Source organism: Heterocephalus glaber, unplaced genomic scaffold, assembly GCF_053883595.1.
Source record: "Heterocephalus glaber isolate CG9 unplaced genomic scaffold, H.glaber_assembly_v1.0 deba00001428, whole genome shotgun sequence".
Taxonomy (NCBI): Eukaryota; Metazoa; Chordata; class Mammalia; order Rodentia; family Bathyergidae; genus Heterocephalus; species Heterocephalus glaber.
The window spans coordinates 18,185,802-18,202,866 of record NW_028258293.1 but is presented as its reverse complement, the minus strand read 5'-3'; the positions used below and the strand labels follow the sequence as shown (position 1 = coordinate 18,202,866).

The following is a 17,065-nucleotide window of genomic DNA, read 5'->3' as shown; positions in this document are numbered from 1 at the left end:
CTAAATATTTCATTTCTTTGGATGCTATTGTAAAAGGAATTGTTTCCCTAATTTCTCTCTCAGTGAGTCTATTATTTGTATATAAAAAAGCTATTGTTTTTTGAGTGTTGACCTTATATCCAGCTAATCTACTGAATCTGTCAATTAAGTCTAGAAGTCTTTTGGCAGAGTTTTTTGGGTCTTCTATGTAAAGTATCATATTGTCAGCAAATAATGACAGTTTAACTTCTTCTTTTCCTATCTTTATTCCTTTTATTTCTTTCTCTTTTATGTTTCAAGAACAATATTAAACAGGAGTGGTGATAGTGGACATCCTTGTCTTGTTCCTGATTTTAGCATGAAAGTTTTCAGTTTTTGACCATTTAGTATGATGTTGGCTGTTGGTTTTTTCATAGCCTTAATCAATTTGAGATAAAGACCTTCTATTCCAATTTTCCTTGACTCTGTTAATATAGTGTATTATGTTTATTGATTTACGAATATTGAGCCATCTTTGCATCCCTGGGATAAATCTGACTTGGTCAGGGTGTATGATCTTCTTGATGATCCTCTGTATTCTGTTTGCCAGTATCTTGTTGAGGATTTTTGCATCTATGTTCATCTATGTTCATTGGTCTGTAGTTCTCTTTTGGGGTTGGGTCTCTTCCTGGTTTTGGAATCAAAGTAACACTTGCTTCCAGGAATACATTTGGAAGCTTTGCTTCCCTTTCAATTTCCTTGATGAGTTTAAAGAGTAATGGCGACAGTTCTTCTTTAAATGTCTTGTAGAACTCTGCAGTGAAGCCATCAGGACCTGGGCTTTTCTTTGTTGGTAAATTTTTTATTACATTTTCAATTTCATTCATTGAAATTGGAGTGTTTAGAATTTCTATATCTTCGTCATTTAACTTTGGTAATTCATATGTATCTAGGAATCTGTCCATTTATTCTGTGTTTTCCATTTTATTAGAGTACAGGTTCTCGAAGTGGGTATTGCTGATGCTCTGGATTTCTGCTGGGTTTGTTGTGTCTTCACCGTTTTCATTCTTGATGGCAAGGATTTGAGCCTTTTCTTTCCTTTTTTGATAAGGTTGGCTAAGGGTTTATCGATTTTATTTATTCTTTCAAAAAACCAACTCTTTGATTCATTGATTTTTTTGTATCATTCTCTTAATCTCAATTGCATTGATTTCTGCTCTGATCTTCATAATTTCCTCTCTTATACTAGTTTTGAGTTTGTTGTGCGCCTCTTTTTCTAGGAGCTTTAGGTTCTGCATTAGGTTATTTATTTGAGTTCTCTCTGTTTTCCTAATATAGACATTGACTGCTATGAATTTCCCACGCAGAACTACTTTCATTGTGTCCCATAGATTTCTGTATGTTGTACTGGCATTATCATTTACTTGTAGAAACTGTCTAATTTCTTCTTTAATTTCCTCTGTGACCCATTGCTTGTTCAGGAGGGTGTTACTCAGTTTCCATGTGTTTGTGGGAGTTTGGCAGTTTCTTATGTCATTGATCTCCAATTTTATTGCACTATGGTCTGATAATATACAGGGGGTAACTTCAATTCTTTTACATTTACTTAGACATGTCCTATGAGCTAGCATGTGGTCTATTTTGGAGAATGACCCATGTGCAGCTGAAAAGAATGTATATTCTGATTTTGTGGGGTGGAACATTCTGTAAACATCTATTAAGTCCATTTGTTCAATAGCTTGGTTCAGTTCTAGAATTTTGTTGTTAGTTTTTTGTCTAGATGATCTGTCTAATTGTGATAGTTGGGGTATTGAGATCCCCCACTACCATTGTATTAGAGCTTATTTGGTTTTTCATGTCCATTAATATTTGTTTTGTATAGTTGGGGCCATTTGTATTTGGTGCATTTATATTTATGATTGTCATCTCTTCCTCTTGGACTGTTCCCTTCACAAGGATGTAGTGACCATCTTTGTCTCTCTTAATTAATTTCTATTTGAAATCTACTTTGTCTGCAAATAAAATTGCTACCCCTGCTTTTTTCTGGGTTGCTGTGGCATGGAGAACTGTCTTCCATCCTTTTATCTTCAGTCTGTGTATTTCTTTTTGAGTTAAGTGTGTTTCCTGTATACAGCATATTGTTGGATTTTGCTTTGCTTCTTAATCCATTCTGTCAGTCTATTTCTTTTGATTGGTGAATTGAGACCATGAACATTGATGGTTATAATTGATAGATATTGACTCATCCTTCTCATGATGTTTTACTATTGTTGGCTGTTTCATTTCTTGGCTTTTCTTTTTTTCTTCCCCTTTCCCTTTAGGTCCTTCCCCACCTCTCAATCACTCCCTACAAAATAAGTACAGTGAGATCATGGGTATTGAAAGCACAGGCTCTGAAGCTCCACGGCCAGGCTTTCAGTTCTGGCTCTGCCAACTCCTATTCTGAGCATGACACTGGGTCCAGTGGACCTATCCCTTACTTTTCTACTGTAAATTCATACTTTAGGGTAATAGTAGCAAGCTGTGCATCTCAGTACCTTTCCCTGAGGGATACAGGAAGCAATCTATGTGTTTACTCACTTGGTATGATGAACAGTAAGGTGTGAGCAAATGTGCAAAAGAGACAAAATGGGATTTTTACCCATATTATGCTCCATCTAACTGGTCTTGTGTATGTTTACCCAAGCATCACGGAGGGTCTAGTAGACCCACATTACTTCAGGATTTTTTTTTTTTAAAGTTTTCCTTTGATTTTTCTGGTAGAAGTAGCCCAATTCAGTACAATGGCACATGAAAAATGAAATTTGCAAGTTTTAGAGGTCAAAAGTGAATCATCAGATTACTCAGGCATGGATGATAAAGATGATCGGTTATAGTAAAATACAATGTTTTCATAACAGAAGAATGGTGTAGGTGGATGATGATGATGATGACGACGATGACGACGATGACGATGATGACTTTGACACTGGCTCTGTGAGCCAAAGTTCCTGTGACAGTGAAATAAAACAAGAATCGACTGATAACAGACATAGGGAATGCACACCTGCTTGATTCAGGTGACGAAGAAAAACTGCAATGTGAATGCATATTTGACTAGTCAAAATGTTGCAAAATGGCCATGCAACCAGATGGACTGATTCAATTTTAGAACTAGGCTCAAAAATATAGTGAGGGTCTTGACAGGGGTGAAATATATTGGACAGTGCCAGCACCACCATTCAGTGTTGGAAACTAACAAATGAAATGCTACAAGTTGCAGTGAAATACACACAAGCTGAAATGCAAGTAAAACATTCTGTATGCACCAACAGTCATATTTAAAAATGTATTTTTTATGACACTACACTTACTGAAGTGAAAGCATTCATATGTCTGCTGTGCTTAGCAGGGATTTCTTGTGATAATCGCAGGAATGTAAAAGACTTATGGAAAAGCGATGGGTCAAAATATGGCATAAAAATTTATACCCTTGTACATATGAATTGCCAAAGTTAAATGAAGAAGATACAGAAATTCTAAACAACCCAATTACAATGAGTGAAATTGAAAATGTAATAAAAAATTTACCAACAAAGAAAAGCCCAGGTCCTGATGGCTTCACTGCAGAATTCTACAAGACATTTAGAGAAGAACTATCACAATTACTCTTTAAACTCATCAATGAAAGTGAAAAGGAAGCAATACTTCCAAATTCATTCCTAGAAGCAAGTATTACTTTGATTCCAAAACCAGGAAAAGACCCAACCCCAAAAGAGAACTACAGATCAGTGAACATAGATGAACATAGATGCAAAAATTCTCAACAAGATACTGGCAAACAGAATACAGAGGGTCATCAAGAAGATCATACACCCTGACCGAGTTGGATTTCTCCCAGGGATGCAAGGATGGTTCAATATACATAAATCAATAAACGTAATACACTATATTAACAAAGCCAAGGACAAAAACCATATGATCATCTCAATAGATGCAGAAAAAGCATTCGACAAAATCCAACACCCATTCATGATAAAAATCCTACAGAAAATTGGAATAGAAGGTCTTTATCTCGATGTAAAGGCTATCTGATTAAGTCTGTGAAAAATCAACAGCCAATATCAGACTACATGGTCAAAAACTGAAAACTTTCAGGTTAAAATCAGGAACAACACAAGGATACCCACTATCACCACTCCTGTTGAATATAGTTCTGGAAACATTAGCCACAGCAATTAGGAAAGAGAAAGAAATAAGGAGGAAGAAGTTAAAGGAAGGAAGAAGTTAAACTGTCAGTATTTGCTGACAATATGATACTTTACATACAAGACCCAAAAAACTCTGCCAAAAGACTTCTAGACTTAATTGACAGATTCAGTAGAGTAGCTGGATACAAGGTCAACAGTGAAAATACAATAGTCTTCTTTTACACAAATAACAGACTCACTCACTGAGAGAGAAATTAGGGAAACAATTCCTTTTACAGTAGCATCCAAAAAAGTGAAATATCTAGGAATCAATCTAACAAAGGAAGCAAAAGACCTCTACACTGAAAACTACAGCACTGTGAAAAAAGAGATTGAAGAGGATATAAGAAAATGAAAAGACATTCCCTTATTCCTGGGTAGGAAGAACTAATATAGTGAAAATGGCCATACTTCCAAAACTGTTATTTAGGTTTAATGCAATGCCAATTGAAATTCCAACAATATATTTCATAGAACTAGAGAAAACAATCCAAAAATTCATTTGGAACCAGAAGAGACCTAGAATAGCAAAAGAAATTTTAGGCAACAGACATATGGCTGGGGGAATTACAATCTCCAACTTGAAACTATACTACAAAGCTACTGTGATAAAAACAGCATGGTACTGGCAAAGAAACAGACCCAAGGATCAGTGGAATAGATTAGAAGATACAGAAACAACTCCAGACATACTCAGCCACCTCATCTTTGACAAAGGAGCCAACCATCCTCATTGGAGGAAAAGTAGCCTATTTAATAAATGGTGTTGGAAAACCTGGATTTCAACCTGCCAGAGATTAAAACTAGACCCATATCTTTCACCATGCACTAAACTAAAATTAAAGTGGATTAAAGATCTAAATATTAAAACAAAAACACTAAATTTGCTGGAAGATAAGTTAGATAGAACTCTTAAACACATTGGTATAGGAAAAGACTTTATGAATAAAACCTCAGTGGCATGGGAACTTGCACAAAGATCAACAACTGGGATCTCTTCTTATTAAAAAGCTTCTACACTGCAAGAGAAACCACCAACACAGCTAAGAGACAACCTACAAAGTGGGAAAAAATTTTCAGCAACTGTACCTTAGACAGAGGACTGCTATCTAGAATATATAAAGAACTAAAAAAAATCAGACCCCCCAAATTCAAAGACCCAATTCAAAAATGGGGATCTGAAATGAACAGACCTTTCTGAGACAAAGAAGTAAAAGCAGCAAATAAATACATGATAAAATGTTCTATATCACTGGTCTTTCAAGAGATGCAGATGAAAACAACCCTGAGATTCCACCTCACCCCAGAAAGAATGGCTGCTATCAAGAAATCAACCAATAACAAATGCTGGCGGGGGTGTGCGGAGGAAGGAACCCTTCTCCATTGTTGGTGAGAGTGCAGGCTGGTGCAGGCACTGTAGAAATCTGTATGGAGATACCTCAAAGAACTAGGGCTAGAGGTCCCATTTGACCCAGCTATCCCCCTGCTGGGGATCTTCCCAAAAGAATTAAAAGAATCATATCACAGTGATATATGTGCGCCCATGTTTATAGCGGCACAGTTTGCAATAGCTGAAGCTTGGAAACAACCCAAGTGCCGATCAACGGGAGACTGGATAAAGAAGATGCGTTTTTTTTATATAAAATGGAGTACTACTCAGCCATAAAGAATGAGAAACTAGAGACATAGCTAAATGCATGCATATCGAGGCCATCCTCTTAAGTGAAATAAACAGGACACACATGTGTAAATACCAGTAGTTTCTCTAGTGTGAGAAACTGAAAGGGTAATTAAGGATACACATGCATGAAATTGCCTAATAACATATTTCTCGGATTGTGTTTCCATCACGTGTCATATGACTGTATCGAAATTTAAATTAGGGAGAAGTTTGGCTTATGTGGAGTATGCTAGCTAACTGGAGTTTTTTTCCCAGATCATTATTTGTTCAGTGTTGGTTTGGGGGATCTTTCTGAAACAAATCACATCCTCTGGTGTCTTGTTGGTACTTGAGATGTTTTTTTGTTATATGGAAAAATGTTTAAGTGCTTTTCAGTTTTGTTTTGGTTGAGTTCTCCTCTATTTGAATATTATTGTAGTTTTTTTTCCCTTGCATTGTTCTTCTTTGCATGGTTTTAATTTCTGTATGTGTGTGTGTTTGATAATAGTTATTTTTAAATAAAAAGTATTTGTTAGGGAAATTTTTTTTCTGGCCTTGCTAATTATGATAAAACTATATTTCTTAGGCTCAAAATATTTTTATATTGTGGATTTCCATGTTTCATAAGTTGTTCAGTGCTGGAAAGGATTGCAGGTAAATTCTAAAACTTCCTATGGCTACTTAGTTTTAGTTTTAGGAATAAAGTGAACAACATAAGGATTTTTTTCAGAATTTATACTAGAAATTTCACCATTATAATTTTTAATTTAAAGTTATTTAAGATAACCTGAAATATACTGAGACTTTTGAAAGCTCAAATGCTATTGAAGCAAAAAGTAAAGCAGAGAGAGCTGGCTGACCTCAGAGGACGGGGCAAGGAGCAGTAGGAGGGGAAGCTGCTTAGTGGGAGAGGGCCTGGCAGTGTCTGCTCCTGGGTTTGATCCCCAGTGTGACGGGGGAGGGTTAAAGAAGAGAAACTCTAGAACCCTAGTTCTTGTAAAAGAAATGAGTGAAATAGAACTTGTCACCAACAAGGGAAGCTTTTTATGTCTACTCCTTTTTAACTTTGTTACCATCTCTTTTGTTTTATCTTCCTCTGTCCCCTTTGTGATGGAGTTACTGATCCACAAGTTCTCTAGTATCTCAGACTATCCTAGTAGGTGTGAATTGCCTAGGCTTTCAAACTAAATATAAAAACAAGTCACTTGTAAGTCACCACTTTTTAAAATAAATCTCTTCGTTCCTGTTTTTTCCAGAAATACTTGGTTTGCTTAAAATAGTCTTCAGTTCCAAACAGTGAAGTATTGTTAAGACATAGTTTTAATTTATTATAGATACAGTATAATTCAGAATTCATTCTTAATATAAATGAGATACCAAATTGACAGATTACTGTATCACAGATGTTGCACAAATACGTTAGAAGATGTTCTAAATAATTGTATCATTTGGCTTTTTTTGTATAGCATAATTAAAATATGAAAAAATAGGCTGCATGAAATGATTTTTTTTTTTTTGGAGACTTGTCATTTTAATTTTATCTTAGGGAAAAAGTGATCTATAATATACAAGACAACTGTCATGTTACTTCATTATGCATTAATGGGAAATAAACAAATAAGGGTTTTACAGATTTCCTCTCCTCTAAATTATTTTATTTTTTCCCCTTAGAATTCCTTGATCTATGAGCTCTTCTCTGTCATGGTTCATTCAGGAAGTGCTGCTGGTGGCCACTATTATGCTTGCATAAAGTCTTTCAGTGATGAGCAGTGGTACAGCTTCAATGATCAGCATGTCAGCAGGGTAAGGAGATGTCTTTTAAAATAATTACTTTGAAGGATATGAGTAGAAATGTTTCTGATCAACTCATGCTTCATGTGAGCTCAGAACATTAGAACTGACTGGCTGGGAAGTAGCCACTGGCTGTGATTAAATTTTGTGAATTGGTATCTGATCTGTCTTGAAGATCTTATGTAGCATTTACCTCTAAAGTTAAAAGATTGGTTTACATGTTGATATTAATGAAATAATGTCACAGATTTTACAAAACAAATGTAACAACATTTTAGATAACACAAGAGGACATTAAGAAAACACATGGTGGATCGTCAGGAAGCAGAGGATATTATTCCAGTGCTTTTGCCAGGTAAGTAATTTCCTAAGTTTTAGTGTTTATAAGTTAGAATGCATTATAGCTTCTCTTTTTTATCACCACTATCCAGCCCTTCTACAGATTTCTGTAAAATAAAGTTTTATTGGAACACTAATGTAGTCATTTGTTTATATGGTTTGTATAGATGAATAGTTGCAACACAGACCATCTGGTCTCCAAAGCCTTAGATTTTTCTTTCTATCTGCCCCTTTTCAGAAAAAAAAGTTTGCTGACTCCTGATTTAACTGTTGTAATTGTCATACACAGTTTTGTTGAAAACTATTATGTTACCAAGAGGAGATGAGAAATTGCTTCCCAAATGTATCATTAAAAACAAAGGTTTTCATTTCTTTCTGGAGTGTTTTAAATTTTAATGTGTCTCTGAACAGTGGTATGACTTTCTGATTGTCTAAAGGAATAAATCTCACAACTTTAAATTCATATTTGATGCTTGGAAATGGAATCTAGTTTTTGTCCCTATTAATCTTTCTATATTTCTACTAGCTCAACAAATGCATATATGCTGATATATAGGCTGAAGGATCCAACAAGAAATGCAAGTATGTTAACTTATAGTTAATTGATTTTAGTTTGTATTGTAAATTAAGTTCTTTTGGAAGTTTAGCAAAACCAGATAACTATTTTTAAATGATAGACCAATCTGCATTTTTGAATGCATGGAAGAATTAACTTTATACTGTTATGAAATAACAGTGATAAAAATACTTGGGAAAATGTTGTTGAATTACTTTTTAATATACAAAGAAACAAGTAAAACGTATTCTTACTTAGATAAATTGAATATTATTATGATACTCTCTGAAGTTTTCTGCACTGATGATAAACTCAGACCTGTGTAGCTGTCATTACTTACATGTCCTAGACGAGGTTTTTTAACCTTTCTTTTCACATCTGTAAAATAGGAAGAATAACAGTGTTTTATAGAATTGTTTTTAAAAATGAGATAACATTTTAAGCATTTAGTATCCTGTTTCTAGTTTAGCTATTACTTTTCCAATTTCAAGCTTTTTGGTTACATTAGTATCTAAATACTCTGAATGGGGACCCTAGAAGACCTGAAATACTCTAGAAACATTTTAGGGACTAGAGTTAAATTTTTCTGCTTACTTGATTAAAAAGCAGGGTAGTTTTTATGAATCGAGTGCACATACTTTATTATGTTTTAATTTTACTAAGAATCCTAGAAATAATCCTGAGCATAAAATGCATGTTTGTCCTTTCTATTTCTTTTTTTTTTACTTTTTTTGGGGGGAGGGGGCGGTAATTATTACTTCAAAGAATGACAGTTCTTGTTTTTGCTAATTCTGACTGATTGACACAGTAGTATAAACAGGATGTGTGTATATGTGTACATATAGATCCATACACAGATTATATATTTGCCCATTCTTTTCATAATTAAAAAATAATCATTGTCTTTGATTTCAGTATTTTTCTTTCATTTAGAAACTACCATACTATTAGTAAATCTCTTTCAAGCATTGTTTTTGTGCATATTTTTGTGAACTCTCATTGTGGATTCAGTTGCTGCAAGGCTTACAACCCAACCTGTTCATCTTTTTAACAAAGCTATAATTCCAGGATCTGTCACATAGTCATTGCCTAGTAATTTAGTGTAGACTTACTGAAAAAAATGGACGGAAATTATAACAAGAATTCATTGCAGAACAGGGATTTAAGAACAGAAATGATCGCTCTTACTGTATCATAAAGAAACTGTATACCAAAGAGTAACTTGTCTCAGGTCATAGTTACCTGAAGACAGAGCCAGGATTGTAATTTATGTGTCCTGTGTGGACCCAGCTTTCTAACAGTGTAAAACTTGTCTCTTCTTTATTTCCCCAACTCTAGTTTTGTGATGAAGCACCAGAGGGCGCTGTGTGATATGATAGGGAATATTTTTTAAATTCAATCTCATTTCTAGGAATAGTGAATTATTACTTCCCTCAGAGAAATGATCCTATTGCTATCTTTGTTCTCATTTAATGTTAAATAGTAATTTGATTTATTATACAGTGTCACGATCTCATGTTGTTACTTGCATTTGTTTATATGTAAGAAAAACTTAAAATAATTCATATGTAGGTATTAATAATTTTTTTAACTTTTATTAGCACATGTTTGCAGTGCATGTTTATGTTCACTGTAGGCGATTGGTACGTGTATATAACACATTTTATTCCCCACCACCACCCCTCTCCTACTTTTCCAGCAACACTTTCATTTATTCATCTTATAAAACCTTATAAAGTTAATTATATATGCAGATTGAAAACCAGACTGATAGGCCAAAGAACATATAAAACATTTAAGACAAGTGCACTAAATCAAGATACACTTTTAGATACATTGTCCACACTGGAGTACAATATCTTTCTTTTTCTTTCTCTTTTTTCCTATTATCTCTTTCATTTTGTATATACTGAGTTTTTCATATAAGAGAAACCATGTGATATTTGAGCTGGTGGGTCTGAGTTACTTCACTTAACATTATAGTCTTATAAACTATTTTCCTTTAACTGATTGTTTAAAAGTAACATCAGAAATGATAATCACTTTTTGTATTTAAATGAATCTTGACAGTATAGAGAAAGAAATGTCATAGCTGAAGCTACCAGTTTTGTGACTTGGCCTTCTTTTGTTAGAAAGTAGCTAAAAGCTAATCCTATTAGAGAATACTAACAAATAGGTAGGATTTCTAATAGTAAGAGTAGCAGTTGAATTTATTACATTATATTACACCCAGGCAATAACTTTGTGCAGTAGGTGCTATTAGGAAGCTAAAAAAAGCCCCTAGGTCTGGAGAAGTAAACTTGCCAAAGGGGATGTGTACAGTTCAGTGGGTGGTGGCAAAATTTGAAATCAGAAATGATTTTACTTTCAAGCTTAAGAGGAGCTTTTTCGTTCTAAAATCTTAGTGTAGATATTTGAATTCTAGAGCCAGGATCCATTTTGGATAAATATGTGGCTTTTAAAAATAATGAGACCGGGGCCGAGGATTTAGCTGGTGTCACCACCTGCCTCACAAGCACAAGGTCCCAAGTTCAATCCCTGGCACCAAAAAAGAAAAATATATGAGACCTGAGCGTGGTATCATTATTAGTATCTCTGCACCTTTTCCTAGAAGAAAAGATGAGAGAAGAAAGTAACTGGACTATATATCCATGAGTGCTCTGCTACCAGGGATACCATAGGAGCATAGTAGGTCAGAATTGAGTAAAGGGAGCCCATTTTCAATGACACTGCCTTCTCTTGTTTTCATTATTAATAGAATTTCTAGAGGTGGATGAATACCCCGAACATATTAAAAGCTTGGTACAGAGAGAGAGAGAATTGGAAGAACAAGAAAAGAGGCAACGAGAAATAGAGCGTAATACATGCAAGGTTAGATTGCATAATTGTATTTTTAATTGAAACGTGCCATTTAAGTTTGCTTAACTAAAATTTCCATAACTGTTCAGTTGAGTCTATAGACATTTATTCTATCAGGACCATTAATTAGGTGAACTAAGTAGACTGCAAAGGTAAATTTTGATTTGATTTGATGCATAAACACCTAGTAACATATAGTGACAATGTTCAGTGATGGTGAGGCTACAGTAAAAAAGGTGTTCTCTTATCCTGCTAAAGAAGAATAAATCAGGCAGGCATGATAGCGGGCACCTGCAATCCCAGGTACTTGGGAAGCTAAAGCAGGAGAATCCAAAGTTAGAGAACAGGGTAGGCAACTTAGCAAGACCCTGTCTCAAAATAAAAAAGGTGATATCAGGGCTGTAGCTTTTTGGTAAGCGTGCTTGCCAAGAATGTACAAGCACATAAAGCAAATGAAGAGTAAATCGTTAAAGCCTGCCTGGACAAAAATTGAGTAGTGTTTATCAAAAATTTTAAGCAAATTCACATTCTTTTGTATGATTTCTCTTACAGAAATATTACCTAATGAAATCATCACAGATACTGCAAAATATCGACCACAAGCATATTCATCAGAGTATTTTCTAAACTAGGGAAAAATTGTGAACAGCTTGAATGTATCTCAGTAGGGAAATTACTACATAAATTATGATATACACTTACAAAAAGACATCACATTGTTAAAATTAATGTTTTTAAATTTTTGAGACATGAAATAGAGTAACTATCATTAAGTGAGAAATAATAGACATAAAAGAGAATGATTCCAATTGTTTTTTTAAATTGCAATATTTAATTTTTTTTGATTCTTGGCCTGCTGAGTTGGTAATGATATTTCACATTTTCCTAGATAAAATTATTCTGTTTGCATCCTGTGAAACAAGTAATGATGGAAAACAAATTGGAAGTTCATAAGGATAAGACATTAAAGGAAGCAGTAGAAATGGCTCATAAGGTATGTTTAATTGTATTGTTGGTATTTCATTATTGTACCTCATTTAACAGTGTCATAATTAGGAGTTTTTATTATACTTAATAGTAATATAAGCACTTACAATAAATTTGATAGCCTATTAAATTCATATCTCTTATTTCCCTTGAGGGTATACTCAATTTTTTTTTTTGTTTTGGTACCGGGGATCGAACTCGGGTCCTTGCACTTTTGAGGCAGGCAGCAGAACCACTGAGCTAAATCCCTGGCCCAAGGCATACCCAGTTTTTGAGAATTTCTTCACTATGAAAGCCAATTAGGTTTTCTATATCCCAGAACTCAAATCAGAAGCAAAATGTTTACTTGTTTATCTCATTTATTTAACAGATATTTAGAGTCCCTTCTCTATGAGGTATTAGAAATACCAGAGAAAAGACATGTTCATAGAAGAATGGGGTGGCCTCTGGCAGGCATAGAAGTTAAAATCTTTGTGTTGGCTATAAGAGATATATGATCCACCTGTAACTACTGAGATACTATTATATATACGAGTTACCAATTCTGTTCCAAATTATATTAAAAAACAAAAGATACATGTTCTGTGTGGCTAGTTGTTTTCCCCTTATGTTTCTAGCTTAGTAATTAGAGAGCAGTAGATTATCATGTGTTAATTTTGAGCCCACCTAAAGTTTAGAATATCTTTTTTAAAGTAAAAATGTCTTTAAAATATGTTAGTGCATAGTTTGTATGATTTGAAGGATAATGAGACATGGTCATTTAAAAATAACATTTAAGGCATCGCTTTAACTTTGATGTCTTGTGATGTAGATCATAAATCCATAGATTTTTATTGTTTGTTAGGACTTATTGGTAGGGCTGTTATGCACTGGACTAAAACACTATATATTTTTTTTCTTTTGCTGTTGGTATTTTCTTTTAGATGATGGATTTAGAAGAGGTAATACCTCTGGAGTGCTCTCGCCTTGTTAAATATGATGAGTTTCATGATTACCTAGAACGATCATACGAAGGGGAAGAAGATACACCAATGGGACTTCTCCTAGGTGGGGTCAAGTCAACATATATGTTTGATCTGCTATTGGAGACAAGAAAGCCTGATCAAGTTTTCCAGTCTTACAAACCAGGAGGTAGGCAGTTTTATACTATGTTGAGTTGTACAGGATTTAAAATTTTCATGACAAAATCTTTTGAAATGAATGTATTATAAATATTTTATATGTTCTTAAAATGTAGAATAATTTTGATAGGTTGGGAAGTAGCCAGTAACAAGCTTGGAATTAAGTTCTAGATTACTTGCAGAGAGCTATATCCAGAATTCTTTAAATGAACAGCTTAAAAACAAAACTTCTAGCTTATAATCTTCAATGAGATTTTTCTTTTCTCATATGTATTACTCAGTTGTTGATACTGAATAATCCTCTGTACTATAAATCAATCAGCCCCCCCCCCAATTCCACTGCCTTGAACCAAAAAGTGTATATTCCCATAAAGTTGGAAAAACAGATTCAACCCTATCACTGCCAACGTTTTAATTTTGCTCAGTCCTTCCTACTTCCTCAGGTCTCAGGGGCTTCTTTTGTTCTTTATTATCTGTCACATTCACTTAGTCCATTTGAAGTTTGGTTTTTTTTCCCCCATGGAGATTGACTTGGAAAGTGACAGTGCCCCTAGTTTCTCCAGAATAGTCCCTAAAGGCAGCTGACATAGTCTTTCTCATATCTGGAGTTTCCTTATAATCACTATATGCCATAACAAATACAAGAAAAGCCAAATGTTTAAACAGTTTTACATAATTTTTACTGTTATGATCAGGCATGATGACACATGTCTGTTTTTCCAGCACTTGGATCACCACAGGTTGGAGGTCAGCCTGGGTTACTTAGTGAACACCTGACTCAATAAAAAAAAGTTTTTACTGTTGTATCTTAATCCTAACTCCTTTATATCAGTGATAAATCAGAATTCAGTCTTATGCTCTGTGTACTTTTTATTCCTGAAAGTTGAACTTAGAAAACCTGATCGTGTCCTTTGAAATTTTGGACTTTCATGGATCCCATCTACCTCTTTATTTTATGTATTTCCAAAATACATTAATTGTAATACTCTTCCAGGGAGCCTACCTTCTTCCAGGGAGTAGGAAAGTTTGTGAAAATTAGATGGTGCCTGCTTCAGTTGGACTGTACTAAGTATTTTTATATAGAGTCCCTTTGAGGAACTTTTGAACCGGATAGAAAAAATATATATAATGATTAAAAGGTAACATGAATTCTTTTTCTAAGAACTCTAAATGCAAGTATAGACTGGAAGACTTATACTATCCATTATTCATTAATTATCAGGATCTTACAATGTTTGTCATTTAAATCAGCAACATAGAAGGAAAAACTGAAGATTGACATAAGGTTAAAACAATATTTATTAGAGATAGTGCTTGAAGGTCATTTTTCAAGAGAATAAAAGTTTAGTTATAAACATCTAAAAACAGAAGAGAAAACATGGTTAAATTATAATATGAAAGATTTAAGTGACAAAACAAATACACACACCAGATCATTTTTTATGCAGAGTCTTCCATAGGATGTAGAAAATATTATTTTGCAGAGAGGCAATCTTTGATTATGAATGAAGTCATGAATTGTTTAATTAAGGCTGTTCAAAAGCGATTAGGGTTTTGTATATCCCCTTCAGTATTTGTTTTGCAATCTCTTATTATATACTTAACATTGTAGTTTTGGTCTGTATTTGACTTATATTTGGTCTGTATTTTGATTTATATTTTTAATGCAGTTGGTAAAATTGGCATTGATTTTATTTATATACACACACACACACACACACACACACATATATATATTTTTTTTTTTTTTGGTACCGGGGATCGAACTCAGGTCCTTGTGCTTGCGAGGCAGGTGGCAGAACCACTGAGCTAAATCCCCGGCCCATGATACTATATTTTAGAAGGAAACAAAGCATATAATTTTTAAAATCACACTTCAACTTTTTTAGGTAACATATAGTGCATGAATTCAAAATAATACTTTATAATGAAGACTACTATTTAACATTTTAAAAGTAATCTAAGAGAACTTACTATCCTTGTTTCCATTTGTATATATAAGATTGTTTATATTGTGATCATTTGTAAAGCTCTTAACCTGTATTGTATATAATGTACACTAACCATGTTGATAATTAGAAAACATTATCTTTGCCTTCTGTTTAGAAGCACATTAAGAATACAATGCTCATGTGAAATACTCTTAAAAGATAACCTCCAATTATGTTTTTATATCTTCAAATGTGACAGAAGTGATGGTGAAAGTTCATGTTGTTGATCTAAAGGCGGAAACTGTAGCTGTTCCTATAACTGTTCGTGCTTACTTAAATCAAACAGTTACAGAATTCAAACAACTGATTTCAAAGGTAAGTTTTAAAATTGATCAATGAATATTTTTGAGTGCTGCTATCTACCAAGTAGTATATGATGGTTATGAGCAAGGTGTACACTGTGCTTTAAAGAGGCAGTGTGTATGGTTAGGATACAACTATAATAAGAAAGAAGCCATTTCAAATAGAAGAAACAGGTGAAGCAAAGTATGGAGGTAAGAAAATATGAAGCAAGTATGTATGACAATGACTTGTAAGCTTTGGCTAGATCATTGGGAAATACGGGCCTGGAGCTGTACATTTCATTTTATTTCATGGAGGGCTCTACACAGTAAACACCCAAGTTGGTACAGGAAGTAGGAAGTAGGTTTTTATATTTTCAAGTACACCAGTGGTATGATCAGATCTGTGCTTTTAAGTCCGCTGACACTAGACCAATGATGGCAAACCTTTTAGAGATGAGTGCCCATACTACAGCCCAAAACTCATTAATTTATCTCAAAGTGCCAGCACTACAATTAAACCTGAATCCTAAGGTTTTAGTCTAGAAAAAACAACTTACACCTTAACATCTTTTGTCTTTAAAACAACACGTGTGCCATAAGTTCACCACCACTGCACTAGACTAGTGGTCCAAGTAGACTGAGAGAAAATCAGGAATGAAGATGAGAAGCTGTTAAAATAATTCAATGGACAGAAGATAAATGGTGGAAATGAGAGAAGCCATAGACTGTGACAGTGATTGTGTAATCTCTCTGCAAGACTTGTAGTTTGGTAAATGTTGGGGTAAGACAAGAACAAGATGACCTGAAGGATTTCAGACTTGTGTAACAGAAAGCTATCTAAAGTATTAATAGAGAAGAGAGGTGGGAAAGCAGATCTGACAAAGTGATGAATTAAATGTTGGCTATATTGTGTGAGTTAGTGATAAAGAATGCATGGTCATTCTGAAATTTTGAGCTGGAAAAAATATGGTTAAAAACATTAAAATTTCCTTAGACCAAGAGACTAATCCACTTTAGACAAATGATTATTATCCTTTGAAGGGTCATACACTTTATAGAACCTTGAACCCCACAAACAGCCAAAATGTTGCAAGGTTCCTGAACTTCAGGTTAAGAACCTTTGGTATAGTGAAAATTGTTCAGTAATTCTAAGTGAAGAAATTGAATCCCGTTTTCTGCCTTAGGTCTTACGGTGATCTTGTCTTTTATCTCATCTAGGGGTTTTATTACTTGTAAAACAAGTTTGTCGTGAATATCAATAAATGTTCTGTGAAAAAGTTGTAAAATATA

The 17,065-nt window shown here is 34.1% G+C and overlaps 1 protein-coding gene across 3 annotated transcripts in view; it reads left to right on the top strand.

Annotated features, from left to right (window-relative positions):
- The window catches only part of Usp47 (ubiquitin specific peptidase 47), a 122,545-nt gene that overhangs the window by 87,310 nt on the left and 18,170 nt on the right, over positions 1-17,065 (top strand). For all 3 annotated transcript variants that reach the window (XM_004851428.4, XM_021263801.2, XM_087211667.1), the window contains 7 exons: positions 7,519-7,650; positions 7,917-7,993; positions 8,504-8,559; positions 11,292-11,404; positions 12,282-12,386; positions 13,303-13,510; positions 15,691-15,806. In XM_004851428.4, the coding sequence (XP_004851485.1) occupies positions 7,519-7,650; positions 7,917-7,993; positions 8,504-8,559; positions 11,292-11,404; positions 12,282-12,386; positions 13,303-13,510; positions 15,691-15,806 (807 nt within the window). The remainder of the gene's footprint in view (positions 1-7,518; positions 7,651-7,916; positions 7,994-8,503; positions 8,560-11,291; positions 11,405-12,281; positions 12,387-13,302; positions 13,511-15,690; positions 15,807-17,065) is intronic.